Source organism: Anopheles bellator, chromosome X (assembly GCF_943735745.2).
Source record: "Anopheles bellator chromosome X, idAnoBellAS_SP24_06.2, whole genome shotgun sequence".
Taxonomy (NCBI): Eukaryota; Metazoa; Arthropoda; class Insecta; order Diptera; family Culicidae; genus Anopheles; species Anopheles bellator.
The window spans coordinates 4,479,979-4,496,558 of NC_071287.1; the positions used below are offsets into that span (position 1 = coordinate 4,479,979).

A 16,580-nucleotide genomic window follows, 5' to 3' on the forward strand; every position below is an offset into this window, starting at 1 on the left:
GTGCCAGGGGAGGCCGGGGTATCGTCGCTCCTTTTACTTCCTCATTTGTCACCGGGACCGGACCGGACTTGGGAAAAAGCCAGCAATCAACGCCTCAAAGCCCTTGGGACGAAAATGCGTCCCCGATGGAGGCGTCAGTTGACCACCGGAGGTGGCTCCGGTGGTGGCCGATGTCCTACCGCGCACCAAACAACACCTTCGACGTCCTGCACCAACAACAACAACAGCAACCAAAGCCAGCGTGGACCGACGCTCCACCTCATCGTCGCAGTCACCGTCGTGCTCGGCCTCACCTGTCTCTCGGGCGTTAGCTGTCAAGGTGAGTCCGGGCGTCACGCTGGGCTGCTCCAGCTGGTGTCCTTCATGGATCCTTCACTTTCCGTTCACCGGTTTCCAATCCATCCACGATCCACGTCCACGCTACCTCGCTGTCAGATATTCTGTCGATTTCCACCTGCTGGCTTCATTCACACCGGAACCCAATTAATTCTTCATTGGAAGTCTCATTACGCGGGAACGTGTGAACGACCCCAAAACCAGGCCCGGACCCGAACCGACCCAGGACCCATGGGTCCGGGTGCGGGAGCTCCGGGAGTATCAGCCGATCAGCCTCGATCTGTCACTAATTGGGAGCCACGATTTCTGGGCCCTCCGCCCTTCGCCGTGGCCGTGCTCTAAATCTCTCCGGTGACCCAACACACTCTCGGGACTCCCGAGCCAGTGCCGGTCAGCGCCCCAATTGTTTCCGGAGCCGACCCCGTTGACGCGCTGGGTCACTTGCGCTGCTGGCACGGGGAGAGATAAAAATTTCCACGATTTCCGCCACACAATGGTGGGAATGGAATGGGGTGGGATAAAAAATGCGGACACCGCTGGGGCTACTTCACGACGACCCCGAATTCACGGAGAGGCACCCACTCCTGTAGAGATGTGCCGGCGATGTTAATGGGTTCCACCGAAAAGGGGACGGCAGAATTGGTCATTCCACCGCCCAGTACTTGGCGGTGGTTCCATTCGGTGTTTATGGGCTGGAATTCCCGATGTCGTGTAGTCGGCTGTACTGTAGACACTCGTGGGCTAGTTCTAATTCCCTTGGTTACGGTGGTTTCTGGTAAGCTCTGGTCCAGCCAGCGCTTCCAAATCTGTGGAGTCGATGGCGGAGTCTTTTGTTTCCGGAACCTGACATTCTTCAGGAACTTTTGCACACCCAACTATCCCCAGACTCCTTGGTGAACTCGGCCACGGTATCGCCAACTCGGACAGCTCCCGTCGGCTCCCGAGCTGTACCTTAAGTGATTAGACTTTCTCCGAAAGGCAGTCTCCACCAGCAGAAACCTCGCCAGTAGTAGTAGTAGGGCTGAAGGGCCATCGGACAGCCATTTGCAACGTACGATCTGCGCTCGATCAAGATATGTGGTAGTACCGTAGTCCATACCCCATACGTTGCACTTTCAGGGTGACCCATCAAGTACTGGGATTTTATACTTCCGATTACTTGGTGTTTTGAAACGTCAAACTCCATTTTGGAATTTGTAAACATTTAGTAACAACTTTGACAGGGGACGAAATGGGACGCTCGAAGTGGCTAGTCTTTCGAACTCAAACTGGGCGAAATTTGGAAACCTCGCTTCTCTATATTAGCTAGTCCCTAAAGGCTAGTCCCTTACATCACGGCGTCCTTTTAGAACACTCCGGGTTGCTATCCGCATATACCGTATTTTTTCGTGTATAACGCGCACCCATATTTTACGAGAACAAAATTGGAAAACAAATTTTTTACTTTACATTTTTCAGATATGTGATATCCAACAAATACCAAATGATAATAATGTATTACTCTAAATACTCTATAAATATTCTAAAGTAGACTAAAGATAAAATGCGTATACATTGCAAAAGACATACTAGTATTTTATATTTCGTAATAATCTTCAAACTCAGATTCACAAATTGATATTCTCTAATTGCTCTTCAATGTACTCCTCATTGTCACTCTCTGAAGAGTCCTCATAAATTGCGACATCTTCAGATCCATGCTGATGCCACATTTTTTAAATGATTTCACAATAACTTCTGTTTTAACTCCCTGCCATGACTTAAAAACGATATTGTATGGATAATTATATTCCTAACAAGTGTTTCATTTTATAATTTATTCAATAATACCATAGAATATGTACCGAAAAGGGCACATTTGTATGTTTGGAGGAAACAAAATGTTTACTACCCTTGTATAACGCGCACCCAGATTTTGGAGCTAAAAAAATTGGGAAAAAGGTGCGCGTTATACACGGAAAAATACGGTACTTTGACCACAACAACAACCATAATAATGATGATGATGATGATGATGATGACGATAATGATGACCTTCTCATCCGACCGATCGATCAATTTTCGATTCCCTCCTTTTTGACGTTGCCGTTCAAACGATGGAACGTAGATCCGCTCCAGGACTAGTGTACCCGCCCTCCGAACATTCTGTCGCGTCCGCAAGGTGTCCTCGCGGAATGGCGGCTTAGCAATCGCACGACTGCCAATCTCATCATCCGATGACATTGTGGAGAGCGGCGATCGAGTGGCGTCATTGTGGCAGCCTTTCCGAACCGATCCGAAGTGCCGAAAGACCTGAGACTCCCCGGGGGTGGATGGGGAGGTTGGCCGGGGGGTCGTAGTGGCGATTGAATGTTGCGGAATGAAATGCCACACCTGATCGAGAACAGCGCGCTAATGGGGCCAAGCACTGAAACTAAGCTGAATCCCCGGCAGCGCCCGTAAAACTTGTTTCTGAGCGCTCGGCTCCGGGTGCTGGTCATAGTCGTGGCCACGACACACACTCACACCGATGCGAATGCGTGGGACTCGGGCAATGGGAGGCAGGGCAACCCCGAAAAAGGGGGAAACGGTGCTGCAACCAGCAGGCACATCCTCCCGGGCGGCGGCTACAGATCCAGAGAGGCAGAACAGTTCCGTTCCTTCAACTCCGATGACGACGACGTCATCCCGGACCGTTTAGCACTTGGCCGACCGATTGCCAGCGCTCGGTATTACCATTCCCAGTCATGGCCACCGTTTGATTAGTAAGCCATTCACCATTCCACAGCCCGATATGGTCCAGCGCATTTTCGTCGCTGAAAAGTCACCACCAGAAGCAAAAGTTAATTGTTGAGGCCAAGCGTCTTGTTTGCTACTCCACTTCTACCCCGGCTACAATCACTGAGGAGTCTCGGTCCCGGCCCCTGCAGACCGCTGTTAATCTCTGTTGCTTTCTGTAACGGTCTGTAACGGTCCTTTGACAGTGACAAAGTGACACTTTTTTTATTGGCGAATGAATGAACGAAAATTTACTTCAGAAAATTGATAACAGAGAATCAGTTCTCCAGCACATGGGAAATTTGCACAACGTTACAGAAAGTAACAGAGAGTAACATTGCCGTCGCTCGGCCGCGGTTGTAATGGTAACCTCGCACGATTGGTTAGTAATGTGTAATGTTTTTATGCTTCTTCTCTCTCTCTCTCTCTCTCTCTCTCTCTCTCTCTCTCTCTCTCTCTCTCTCCCAGTCACTCTCTTTCATTCGCCGCCTTTCGGTTTTATCACATGCGTAGCGTAAATCTTTGGCATTTTTCTGTGTTTTAATTGTTTGGCGCCCCTTACAATCCGGTTCAACGACCGGTGGTGGACCGGCACCGAAAGAGGTGAGAGTCACTACCGGTATGCGCCCCCTCCCCACCCACTTCTAATAAGTGTTCGGCGTGCGTGTTTTTCCCTCTCTCATATTATTGTTTGCATCCTCCTCGCATAACACCCGGGCGGGGAGATGCACGATGCAAGATGAGCTGCATAATGCTAGCTTGGGGGTCGAACGAAACGGGGGGGCGGGGAGGGCCACAGTCGATCGCAATGGCGCGTCAAAATTAAGTGCGAACTGTGTGTTGTGCGAACCAAAACCCCCCCCCCCCCCCCCCCCCCGCCGGTGATGCAGGTGGAGTCGCCGTACAAAAAAGTGATTACTTTCGAAAAGAAAAAAAACGGCCGATCAACGACGGTGGTGGTGATGGTTTCACAACGATCACCGACACTGCGTGTGCACGGGGGGTGCACTGTGCGTACGCAGCTTCCCCGAGACACCGTTCTCGGAACCTCGGCGGTCGTCCCAATCGTCCCCGCCCCGAGCGCTTCGGAAGCCGCTAGTCGGCGCGCAGGGCCCGTCACGGTGCTGAGGCCGCAGTTATGCATTGTTTCGTTGCATGATCGATGATTATCATTTCTATTTCCCATCGTTTCCCACCGCCCCACCCCCCGCCCTCCGTTTTCCGCATCTTTCTCCTCCGCGCATGGAGAAAACACAGCAACCTCCGGCCGGGGAGGTTCGTCGCTTGCCGCTGGGTACCCGCGCGTTGAAGTCTTTTGAAGTCGCGAACGCAAAGGTCGCGATTTTGAAGTGAGATTTTGATGCGAATTTTTTGTTTTTTTTTTCGTTTTGGGCTCCTGCGCTCAGTGAAACACAAAGATGGTACAGGCAGAAAGGAAACAGGAAGTTTGCCAAACTACACCAACAAAAGAAAAAAGCAACGGGCGTTGAGCAACGCAACGTTGAGGCCTCCAAGCGATCGGGCGGGAATAAATTGGCAAATGGTCTGCTCTAGATAGTGCTGCTGCTGCTGCGAATTTGCATTGCAAACGTTTCCCGGCTCACGGGCTGTTGCGGTACAGAAAAGGTCAGCTCCCTGTTTCCTGTTTCCGAGAAGGATGGCATCAATGCGGGTTTCGGTTTTTTGTGGTTATTTTTACCCAAAAGGGATTGTGAGCGTATTGCATTAATGACAACCCGAACCCGGACCACAACGTAACAGCCAAATGAACCACTATCGACCAATGATGGCGGCCCAGGACGACCCGAAATGTTACCGAGAAGGTTGCCGAACGGTTATCGGTTATGTTTTTTTTTGGTTGCGTTTGCGAATGTTTGCCGTTTTCATTTTTGCATTATGGCTTAGGTAACCACACACCTTGTACCGGGAAGTTGTTGATGTGGTCGGCGACGAATTACACACACGCAGCGAGGGTAATTCTTTAATACGGGCCCCCTTTTTTTTCGAGCGACGCAAAGCAGACCATTCGATGGGCCGTGAGCGCACTTCGGTTCAGCGCTTACATCAGCGCTGCGCATCAACTTTTTGCGTACGATTCGCGCATATGCGATTGATTTCCCTATTACGGGGCCAAACAGGGTCTCTGCAGGCACCCTTGCGCTGATCTGGCATTTAAAATAATCGCGTTGGGTTTTTTGGGGGGACTTAGGTTCAAGATATCAAGAAAAGTCCGAGCCCTCAAGAGTCGTCCCTCTATGTTAACCTCGTTTGCGGGTTCCCAGGCACCATCCCCACTCCCGCTTGATGTGACCATATCGCCGCAACAAATCAGGTCGCGGACAAAATATTAGAAATTCTGTGTGCATAGCGATCGTGTTCCCTTTCGGGGCCTTTCCCGATGGCTACGGCACGGCACGGGAGCGCACGAGCGAGAAAGGGAACGAACCGAAGAGAAAGAGAGAGAGAGAGCTTCGGTTCGGGGGCCTGTGACATGCATATCGCCACTTCGCCGGCGAAGACAATCGACGGGTTGGCGACGACGGCTCCAGATTACTAATAATACCCTAAATACCCTTATGTTGCCGGCGCCGCATAGCCGGGGGGCCAGTGTTGTTGGAGCATTTTTAACGATCCACTCCTCGTGGAATCTTCGCTGGAATTGTCGCTTATTACTGCGTTTGCGCCAGCGCAGCGGAATTCGGGTTCTCTCTCTCTCTTGGGGAGCCGAAACGGGAACGTGGAGCGTCCAGAGGGTATAGATCTCGTTGCTCCCAGACGGGGAGGGGGTCACAACTTTCACAAGTGACTCACTGTACACCGTGCTCTACACTCGCTTTGTATTGTTTCCCAAAATGAATGTTGACCTACCTACGAGGGACTACCAAGTTTCGGCTGAAGATCTGGGATCCTCATCCTCAAATATTGATATTCAGCTAGGCAAAAAGCAAGGCAAAAATCAGCAGGCAGCAGATAACCACTGTATTCGTACAGTGGAGCTCAACTTCAATCGGATGAAGTGTTTTCTTGAAGTAATTGCAGCCCGGAAAAGACCAATCTCCGACTGTGCGCTCTACGACAGACGCCTGACTCCTGTTGCCAGACCGGTGCCAACTGTCAAGCCAAACTGGTTAAAAAGCAATTAAGAATGTAAACAACAGTCGTTGTGCCGTAATGCCAAGCGATTTACCGTGTTTCGGTGGCGAAGGCTCCGGATCATGGTACCGAGAAGTTTCATTTTGTTTTTAGTTGGAACTTTATTATTAGACATAAATGCTTGTTTACATAAGAGCACAGAGATATTCCACATTGGGATTGCAGTTATTTAATAAATCTTACGTAAGAGTCATTTAAGTTATTGAATCGTTTTATCCCACTTATGACTAATAGCTAACAACATCTTACAACTAGTTAACTTTAAACAACTTCAGAAAAATAGCTCTCGAATTGTTGGGTGGATAGAATTATTGCATCTATTAATTAGGATTTCTTTTAGTTTGTTGATTTCAAACGAACAAGCTGTAGGACAAGGTTCGTTGGTGTTCTCCAATGTAAATCATAAGGATCATTTTGAGAATTTCATTCAGTCAGAGAAGTTCCATCGTTTTCCAGCGCTTCGTAGAAACACTATCCAATCGAGCGCCTGAAGGCCTTTGCCCCGGGCCGCCTCGGGAGCCGCGGGAGAAGTGCGAAGTGATCAAACGACGATCAAGCGCCACCTGCGCTGCTGGCGATATGCTTTCACGGACGTGGTGCGTCCCCAGCATTATTCACGGTGGCCTGTCACTTTCGCTCACGCAGCCTCCAGCGCACCATTGAACGGCCCGAGTCTACTCTGTATGTGTGGAGTGGCCACGACAAACGGTCGACAAACGGACGGACATGATGGGAAAAGATGTTGCGTGTAGCTTCGCATAGAAAATGGCATGGAGCCCGTCGCCGGACGGAACCAACCATCAACCTCAATTCGGGCTGGTTGTTGATGCCTTTTTTTTCTTTTCGGTTCTGGTTGAGGTCACGCCAGGTCCGGCGAACGCGAGAACAGTCAGCCAGCCAGAACCAGCAGCAGCAGCAGCAGCTTGATAGAATAATCATCGCCATGGGAGAACAATACGAAATGTGCGGCTGGGAATGGTGTGAGAAACGAACGGCAACCGCTCGAAGACCCTCGCATTTTGTTTCTTTTTTTTTTGCTCGTCACCCCGAATCGCAAGTGGTCGCGTGAGCTCTGGCCAGTCAGCCGGCACGAACACCACCACAAAACGCACCGCGATACGCAAAGGTGGTCGTTGTTGTTGTTGTGGCGCGGTTGGGGTGAATTTAATTTTGTGGTGGGATTCTTTGCGGCCGATGCAAATGAAGAAATCGATTTCACGTAACCCATGCCGTGGCCGGTGGACTTTTCATTGTGGCCGAGAAAATACTCGTAACCATCCCGCATTAAGGCAGAAAGCAAAAGCTGGCAGAGAGAATCGGTTATTAGTAATTCATTTATTAATTTCATACTTACATCATGTTCACCAACTCCAGCTCATTAGCTAATTGTGCTATTGATTTTCTAATGCCGATGGCTCGAACGGTTTCATTCGAGCGGAGGTCCGAACTGTTGGAAGGATACCGATCTTTAAGCACAATATTGATGCTGTGCATGCAATGCTTCTGAGCTTACTTTTCACACTCAATGCCATGTGGCATAACATATAATTGAAATAGATTTAAATCGAAACATTTTCATTTCAATCATTTTGATACCTATCTGGGGGGCTACATGAGGCGTAAAAACTGGTGTTAAATTAATTTGTAATGTCAACAATGTCAATGTAAACGAAATGTCAAACGTGTTTACGTTCGTGTTTTTGGTCCGAGAAAATAGAAATAAAATAAAAATAAATTAATTTCTTAATATCTCTTTTTCTGTTTTTTTTCGATTTTGTTGCTATACCAGCAAATAGGAACTTAAATTATCCTCTGTTTGTAAGCAAAGCGTATGCAAAAAGTATTTACGCTCGGGGTTTACGCCTCGGCCGACCCGTAAACGTTTTGACAGAGGCGCAGCAGTTTTGGCATTCATGTAGCCCCCCAGTAAGACTTATTAAATAGCTGCAATCCCAATGTGGAATATCTCTGTACTCTGTAATGTATGTATGTAACCAAGCATTAATGTTTAATAATGTTCCAATTTATAGAAAAGCTTACTTTCAGCAATAGCAACAGCAATTTTGAGTGTGCAAATAGGCCTCGCCATGCTCCGGTGGGCTAGACATGTCATGTCTTTATTCCATCCCATCCAGCCTTGCCGCTCGCCGGGGTCGTTTGAGGTCGTATTAGACAGTGCCGGCGATGATGCAACAGCGACCGCGTTAATCTCTGTTGCTTTCTGTAGCGTTGTGTTTTTACTGGCGGCCAGCCATCATCGTTGACACCGACCAAAACCAGCACTCCCTCTCACAGAGGAAGTGCTGACCCGTAAACGAAGGCTGAAGGCTGGCCTGGTAATCCACGTTCGCTGCGCGCGCACGTATTGCGTTAACCTTCACGGTTCGGTTCCGGGTTCCGGTTCCGGGGATCGATTAAGGAAATCAAAAGTGAAACGAAAGTGGCGACGGCGGTACCAGCAGTCTGGGCGAAAGCGAAACCGACGGTTGGTTGTTGGTGGCCGAAGCCGGCCCGAAAATGCTTTGGAAATACTTTCACCGAGCGACCGATCGACCGACAGACCAGACTCTGGCGGCGGTGGTGGTGGGGCATGCAAAGTGGCCGTAAAACTGGCGTAACCATACAAACACAGACAAACAGCACATAAAAGTATTGGAACTTTGGCTTCGAATTCGAGCTATTGCTGGAAACCCATGTTGTGGTTCTTCGGCCCAGTCTGTCGGGACCCTTTGGGTTTTGAGGAGCCCCACTTGTGGAGAAGGTGGAGGGGGTGTGGTCTGCCATTCACACCACGCAGGGGGTGAAAACTGGTACAAGCCGCTGCCGGTGTAGCTTACGCGGGCTGCGCGCGTCGGTCTCGGACCACTCCACACTCTGCTCCGGCTGGTAACGGCGAAGATAATTCACGTGCAATATGGTTGCACAAGAGAAGGAACCGCATACCGAAGCGGCACCGACACACACACAAACACACACACACACACACTTACTGTGGCTGTCTGGCACGTTGAGCGAACGGGACGTGTTACTTCACCCGCCGCCGATCGATTCGCCGAGAACGCGTAATTGGAGTGTGGAGAAAAGAGGAAAATGGCTGCACGGCCAATTGCACCAACCAGACCTCACGGTATGCAAGATGTGCATCGCTGGCTGGGCCGATTTTACAGGTTTTACTAGTCATCGACTGCTATTACTACTACTAGGGTGAATACTTGTAGCGAATACTTGACTTTTAAAACATCAAAATTGATTCTGGAAATTGTAAACATTTAGTAAAAACTTTGGTACGTGGGACGAAATGGGACCCCGCTTGATACGCTTGCAGGAAATTGGGAAATTTATATTTAAACCTTTTCCCAAACTGGTGAATGTTCAACTCAATGTTACTTGAAGACAGAGACGCTATCCCACAACCACTATCAAATCCGTTAGGATTCGACCCAACGACCCAACGTTTGCATCGAGGTGGAAACGTGTGACGTAGACGGTAATAGAAGTGGCACCTGCCCACGTAGCCGAACTTGGTCTGCTCTGGACACCTTTTTCCTAGTGCCCAGTGTGTCCGTCAGGGTGCGTCACCTAAGACGTTTTCTTTATTTCTTTGTTTTTCTCCCGTGTCTTCACACCTGTATTTCTTTCTCTCCCGGGCAGTGTGTGGGCCTCCGGCGGTCCCAGCTAACGCGCGTGTCCACGTCACGAAGGCGGACGATGGTTCCGGAGGGTTGCGATCGGCGCGCTACGAATGCGACGGAGGCTACGAGCTGTTCGGTCAGGAGACCGTTCGCTGCGACCCGGCGAAAGGCTGGGATCGTGAGTTACCATTCTGCGGTAAGTAACCCCCCTCTCAACGCTCTACCCCTCGGCCATCAGACATCTTGTCGGCGCGCTTTCTCGTGACATTTCTAATGTCACACCTTCCGGCGAAAGGTGTTGTTTTGCGCGAGGTGCGAAGTTCCTTCTTATCATCTCCCTTCTGCTTGCAGGAACGAATGTGGCGTTCCGGAAGCCGGTTAACCAATCGTCAGCGACCCGGGCCGGACCGGCTGGGTACGCGAACGACGGCAAACCGGGCAACCAGAACCCGGACGGGCAGGAGTGCTCGGAAACGCAGAAGGAAGTGTCACCGTGGTGGCGCGTGGACCTGCTGACGCCGGAGGAGGTGCGCGTGGTGCGGATCACAACGCGCGGATGTTGCGGCCACCAGCCACTGCAGGACCTGGAGATACGCGTCGGCAACAGCAGCTCGGACCTGCAGCGGAACCCGCTGTGCGCCTGGTACCCGGGTACGGTCGACGAGGGCAGCACCAAGTCGTTCACGTGCGCCCGGCCACTGGTCGGCCAGTACGTCACCGTGCAGCTGGTCGGGGTCGAGAGCAGCCTCAGTCTGTGTGAGGTCGAGGTGTTCTCAAACGACGAGTTTTCGGCCGACAGGTGCGCAGCGCCGGCCCTTAGCGTGGACACGGTCGTGACGACGTTCGCGAAGACCTGCTACGAGTTCCACATCACGCGCGGCGAAAGCTTCGAGAAGGCGCGAGCGATCTGCCGCTCCAACGGTAAGGCAGACCCGTTGAATCCCCCGGTACATCGCACTCAACGCATTGCTCAATTCACAGGCGGGGACCTCATACACGACTTCCGGGGCGTTACGACGGACTACATCATCTCCGAGCTGGAGCGCCGCAAGAGCGACCTTCGCACGCAGCTGGTCTGGATCGGGGCCCAGAAGGAGCCGGGCATTACCTCACGCACCTGGAAGTGGGTGGACGGTAGGTCAAGCACCAACCCGCCATCCGGTCCGGTCCACAGAATCGATCACAACCACCAATCCGTCCCCTGTCTCGCTCTCTGTATCCGTAGGTAGCACCGTGAACAAACCGACATGGGGTAAGGACCAGCCGAACAACTACAACGGCGAGCAGAACTGTGTGGTGTTGGACGGCGGTCGCAACTGGCTGTGGAACGATGTGGGCTGTAATCTGGACTATCTGAATTACATCTGTCAGCACAGGCCGCTCCAGTGTGGGTCGCCTGACGCGCTCCTGAACACGACGGTGACCGGGCGCAACTTCTCGATCGGTGCCACCATTGCGTACCGCTGCCCCGTGGGCCACTCGCTGCTCGGAACGGAGGTGCGCACTTGCCAGGAAACCGGCGCTTGGAGCGGTGCGGCCCCTGCCTGCAAGTGTGAGTATCATCTCTCGCTCACTCTCAGTCGCTATGGCACGCTCTAATGGGCCTATCTCGTTGACAGACGTGGACTGTGGTCCCCTGCCGGCGTTGGAGCACGGGAGCATCATTCTGTCGGAGCAGCGCACCAGTTACGGTGTGGTGGCATCGTACAGCTGTCACGAGAACTATACGCTGATCGGGAACGAGAACCGGACGTGCGGGTCGGTGGGCTGGTCGGGACAGCAGCCCAAGTGCCTGGTCGACTGGTGCCCGGAACCACCGACGATCCCCGGTGGCCGGATGCAGGTGTCGGGCCGGCGGGCCGGTTCCACCGCGCTGTACGCCTGCGACCACGGGTTCGTCCTGCTCGGCGAGCCCATTCTGTCGTGCGGGCTCGGGGGCAACTGGACCGGCCGGATACCGGTGTGCCGATTCGTGGACTGTGGCATGCCGGCCCGGCCCGACCGTGGCAATCTGCTGCTCGTGAACGACTCGACGACGGTCGGGTCGACGGTGCGGTACTTCTGCGACGACGACTACTGGCTCGTCGGTCCGCAGGAGCTCCACTGCACCAAGGATGGCAAGTGGTCCGGCAGTGCACCGGCCTGTGAACGTAAGAATTGTTTTTTTTAGTGTGGCACAGGAAGATCTGCCGCTTACGGGTGCATCTGGTTTCTTGTTTATATTGTAGTAATCACCTGTGAGACACCGCATGTGCCGCCCGGCTCGTACGTGATCGGGTACGACTACAACATTCACTCGTCGATCCAGTACCACTGTGACCCGGGGCACATTATGCGCGGCGAGGACACGCTCGTCTGCCTGGAGTCGGGCCAGTGGAGCGGCGATGCGCCGGACTGCGAGTACGTCGACTGTGGGACGCTGACGCCGAGCCCGCACGGGTCGCACCGCTATCTACAGAACACGACCTACCTCGGCTCGGAGGTGCTGTACGCGTGCAGCAGCTCGCACCGGCTGGCCGGCCCAGCACGGCGCGTCTGTCTCGAGACGGGCCTGTGGAGCGACAGTGCACCCCGCTGCGAGGAGATTCGGTGCGCGGAACCGACCCTTACTCCGCACAGCTTCCTGAGCGTCACCGGCAACGACCGGATGTATGGCCGCACGCTGATACGCACCGCGCTGGATGCCGCGTCGTCAAGCGGAGCGCAGACCTACAAGGTGGGCGCCCTGGCCAAGTATCGCTGCGAGCGGGGCTACAAGATCGTGGGTGAAGCGCTGATCACCTGCGAGGAGAACGGCCGCTGGAGCGGCGAGATTCCCGAGTGTGTCTGTAAGTGGATCCCGTGCGCTCTTTCGTGGCGGCTATCTGACGCGATTCTCTTTTGCCATTCCAGACGTGGACTGCGAAACGCCGGCCGACATCGTGCACGGTAAGGTGACGCTTGCGACGAACGCCACCTACTACGGGGCGGCCGCCCTGTACGAGTGCGGCGATAACTACAAGCTGGACGGGGTGTCCCGCCGGCTGTGCCTCGAGGACGGCACGTGGAGCCATGAAGCGCCGCGCTGTACGGAGATCACCTGCGATGCGGTCAACGTCACCGACAGTGTGCTGGTGAACTACGGGACCCGGTTGGTCGGCGTACGGGCGGAGTTCAGCTGTAGCAAGGGCCGCTACCTGGTGGGCAACAGCACCCGCACCTGCCTGCTGAGCGGCCAGTGGTCGGGACGGAGCCCCATCTGCAAGCGTAAGTCTTCCGTGAAAAGAGGAACTTTGAAGCCACCCAAAAAACCCAAACAAAACTTACCACTTCCAGTGACCGACTGCGGGCGCCCGGCAGACATCGAAAACGGGCGGGTGATCGTGGTGAACGAGTCGACGGTGTACGGTGGCTCGGCCGAGTACCACTGCGTGCCGCACTTCAACCGGATCGGACCTTACCTGCGCAAGTGCATGCACGATGGAAAGTGGAGCGGCGAAGAACCCCGATGCGAGCGTACGAATCCTGTTGACTGTTTTGCTGTCTGCGAGCATCAAATGTTGACCTTTCTCTATCCATCTCACCCAACAGTGATCGTGAACGATGCGCAGGAGACTAGTAGCCTCGGTACGGGAATAGCCATCGGGGCGGCCGTCATTGTCATACTGCTGATCCTGATCGGGGTGCTGTTTCTTCACCGCAACAAGGCGCGTCCGGTTAAGAACACCGAGAACGTGCAGGCGGCGGAACACAAGGAGGACCAGAATGCGGCCGTCATGTCGTACTCGAGCCTCGAGAACGGGCGCCACACGTTCGACCTCACCAACCGGGGCGGCCTAATGACGTTCAACACATTCCAGTCCAGCGCCGGTGCCAATCATCCGCCGCCGCCGAGCCAGCTCACGCATGGTAGCACCCTGCACAACAACAACAACAACAATAACAGCAGCACTGCCAGCAACAACCACCATCACCGCGGCGGTGGTGGTAGCCCCAACAGCAACAGCCATTCGGGCGGGGGTGGCAGCGAAAACATCTACGACCAAATACCGAGCGAGCAGTTCTACGACGCGCCGTACGAGATGCGCACCAACGAGGAGGTGTACGAGCCGGAACCGACCGGCCGGGGCAACATCATCACCATCAACGGGGTCAGCGTTCGATGAGCGCGCGCGGCCCGATTCGAGCGAACTAATCGGACCCCGCACTTCACGTCCCTCTGCCCAGCGTGCTTATGTCTTCCCGAAATCCTCGACACGGGGCGTGAACACGTGATCCCCTGCACCGGGACCCGGTGTCGGCTGTGCTAAAAATGTAAAGAAAAATAACGAGCGAGTCCATCGCATCGCACTGTGAACTGTTGTTAGGATTCGGATGCGTGTAAGGTTGTGTGAATGGGCGAGTACGTGTGCATGTGTGACAGAGAGACGGGGAAGAGAATCTATGAGTCGGAGACTAGAGAGTGCAGAGTTAGATGCTGGGCTGATTGTGCGAGTGTGTGCGAGCTGGTCGGACGAATCGTCCTGGTGTTCAGGAATAGTCAATTCGGCCAACTGTCCGCAAACGTGAAAACAACCACACACAACCCTGTTTGTGCTCCGTTCGACATGGTGTGGCATGATATGTTAAACCGTACTGTATATAGACATTTTAAATTCGTTTGTTGGGAAAGCGACGTTAAGCGGCGCTGGCATTAGGAGGTACCAGCGGAAACGGTAGCAACGGTAGTAGCAACACCGAAATGTACCCGAAATCGTCTTCGGTACCGATTCGACACCTATCGCCTAAGTGCGTGAATCATTACACCCTCTTGCCTGCGTTTTCATCAATCTGCATATCAACCAGCACATTCTGCTACTATATACTGAAAACCGTATGCTTAGTTTTATTGTTACTATATGAAAAGAAAGTCCCGCTTTGTACATAATCAACTCTTATGCAAATCCCTAGAAACAACCGAGCAACAACAAACAGAAAATCAACGAACTAACTAATCGGTAACAACGTGAAATCAATAACGAAGAAGAATTAAAGGTATTAACTAGCTGAACCGGGTTACGACTCACAATTACTCCCGCCGGGGGAAAGAAATGAACTAGATTTACTCCTGTTAGCCTACTATGCCTGCATAGAACCGGCGCTCCGGTGACTGACGGCAACATTTTGCAATCGCACGATACGTGACTTTTTGATCGTTTCCCGGCATATCGGACACAGTGGGCGCTGATCGACCCAATCGAAGATACACTGCCAGCAGAACATGTGCCCACACTGGGTTACGCTAATGTTTTGCAAGGTATTCATGCACAGGGCACACTGATTATGCGACGCGTCAGCCGCACGCTCGCCGGCTACCAAAGTCTGGCTGCCTGCTGGTGCCATGATCGGTGTGCTTTTCGATTCCCCGCGATACGTTCGGTAACGTGCAACTAACGTGAGCACCAGCTGTACTAGTGACGCGTAGCCCAGCACGCGGTACCCGAGCATGGAATGGTTCTCCTTCAGAGCACTCCGTATCAGCACCTGTTGGGATTAGGGCAGCGTGAGCGATTAATTCAGCGATTGCAGGTTGTGACGCTCCGGGTGTGTGTTACATAATTGATCCCCACTAGCCGCTTTGAAATGTGATACTTCCCGCCGTTGATGTAGAACAAGCTGGTGTGGAACCCTCGCACGAACGGCACCATCACACGCACCGTGTCGATGAGTTGGTTGAGCGCACCTTTCGCCGAAGGCAGCAGCTCATCGTTCCGGTCGATTTCATTCTGCAGGTAGCCCAGCGCGCTATTGGCCAACCGTTCGCCGCCGTATTCCAGGAGAATGGCCAACAACTGTAGCGCCTTGTTCGGCAGCATCACGTAGTTCGAATCGACCTGGATGATCCCGGTGTACTCTTCGCCGAGTGTTTGCAGATTGTTCGCAATCGCATAGTGGTGGTAAAGTATCTCCGCTATCAGCTTGCACAGCGCGTTGTACCTGTACCAACGGCGCTGGCTTAGCATCAGCAACAACTCGCTGAGGGCCACCCGTATTTCCTCGATGTGCTCCTGGTCCTTCTGCACACTACGAATAATCTCCGCCTGGCCGGCATTCGCGTGGAAGAGCGACATTTTCGTTTCCTACTGTTTTCCGCTTGAATACTCGCCACGATTACTACTTATCTAGTAGTATTCTTAGTGCAGCGGCCCCGCAGCGAGCAAGATGGGTAGACCAGGTGGAGCGAGGTCTAGCGGCGAGTACTCGGTGTCCCAGGGACGGGGGAGCGGCAGTGAGGAACCGAGTTGATTGGAGAAGCTTTGTTCGTCAGGACATTTCGTGGTGACGGAAGGCCCAATAGATAGATTGTGCAGGCCCCCTTCGTAAAGGCATTTCCAAGCACTGCTTCGCGATGTAAACAAATGCTTCTGTCATCAAAAACATTACTGCATCACCACCATAATGCTATTTATACAGAATATTTTTACACAACTATTATTGGTAATCCGTAAAATGTAGAATGACAGAAACGTAACCGAACATAAGAAGAAAGAAGAGAAGAAGAAAGTAAGTCAAAAATTTTGTTAAACTTCTATTATTCCCTAACCCTATAAAGTAGAGTGATTGTTGTTACCAACACGTTGCCAACCACGCGAAAGTGAAAATTTGTTCGACAGTTTGACAGATAACGACGACGCCATATCGGAGTTACTTTTGACAACTCGGTTCATTGCGGAAAAACAGAAT

At 52.6% G+C, this 16,580-nt stretch overlaps 2 protein-coding genes across 2 annotated transcripts; one reads left to right on the forward strand and one right to left on the reverse strand.

Annotated features, from left to right (window-relative positions):
* The first annotated feature begins 114 nt into the window (after positions 1-114).
* Positions 115-14,143, forward strand: LOC131213325 (sushi, von Willebrand factor type A, EGF and pentraxin domain-containing protein 1). Its single transcript, XM_058207345.1, has 10 exons — positions 115-319; positions 9,898-10,074; positions 10,230-10,799; positions 10,860-11,012; positions 11,104-11,430; positions 11,498-12,028; positions 12,107-12,706; positions 12,771-13,124; positions 13,194-13,373; positions 13,449-14,143. Exons 1-10 carry the CDS (start codon positions 115-117, stop codon positions 14,021-14,023), a joined length of 3,672 nt encoding a protein of 1,223 aa, XP_058063328.1. The 3' UTR covers positions 14,024-14,143.
* A 571-nt stretch (positions 14,144-14,714) lies between these two features.
* LOC131213184 (peroxisome biogenesis factor 10) lies at positions 14,715-16,463 on the reverse strand. The gene is made up of 3 exons (XM_058207175.1): positions 16,441-16,463; positions 15,452-16,325; positions 14,715-15,380 (listed from the first exon to the last, which is right to left on the reverse strand). Exons 2-3 carry the CDS (start codon positions 15,965-15,967, stop codon positions 14,976-14,978), a joined length of 921 nt encoding a protein of 306 aa, XP_058063158.1. The 5' UTR covers positions 15,968-16,325; positions 16,441-16,463; the 3' UTR covers positions 14,715-14,975.
* Positions 16,464-16,580: the final 117 nt, after the last annotated feature.

Coding starts and splice junctions, on each gene's coding strand:
- LOC131213325 (XM_058207345.1), top strand. CDS start 115: ATGCGTCCCCGATGGAGGCGTCAGTTGACCACCGGAGGTGGCTCCGGT. Junction 10,075..10,229: donor TCGTGAGTTACCATTCTGCG/GTAAGTAACCCC, acceptor TTCTGCTTGCAG/GAACGAATGTGGCGTTCCGG. Junction 12,029..12,106: donor CAGTGCACCGGCCTGTGAAC/GTAAGAATTGTT, acceptor TTTATATTGTAG/TAATCACCTGTGAGACACCG.
- LOC131213184 (XM_058207175.1), bottom strand. CDS start 15,967: ATGTCGCTCTTCCACGCGAATGCCGGCCAGGCGGAGATTATTCGTAGT. Junction 15,381..15,451: donor GGCTAGTGGGGATCAATTAT/GTAACACACACC, acceptor TAATCCCAACAG/GTGCTGATACGGAGTGCTCT.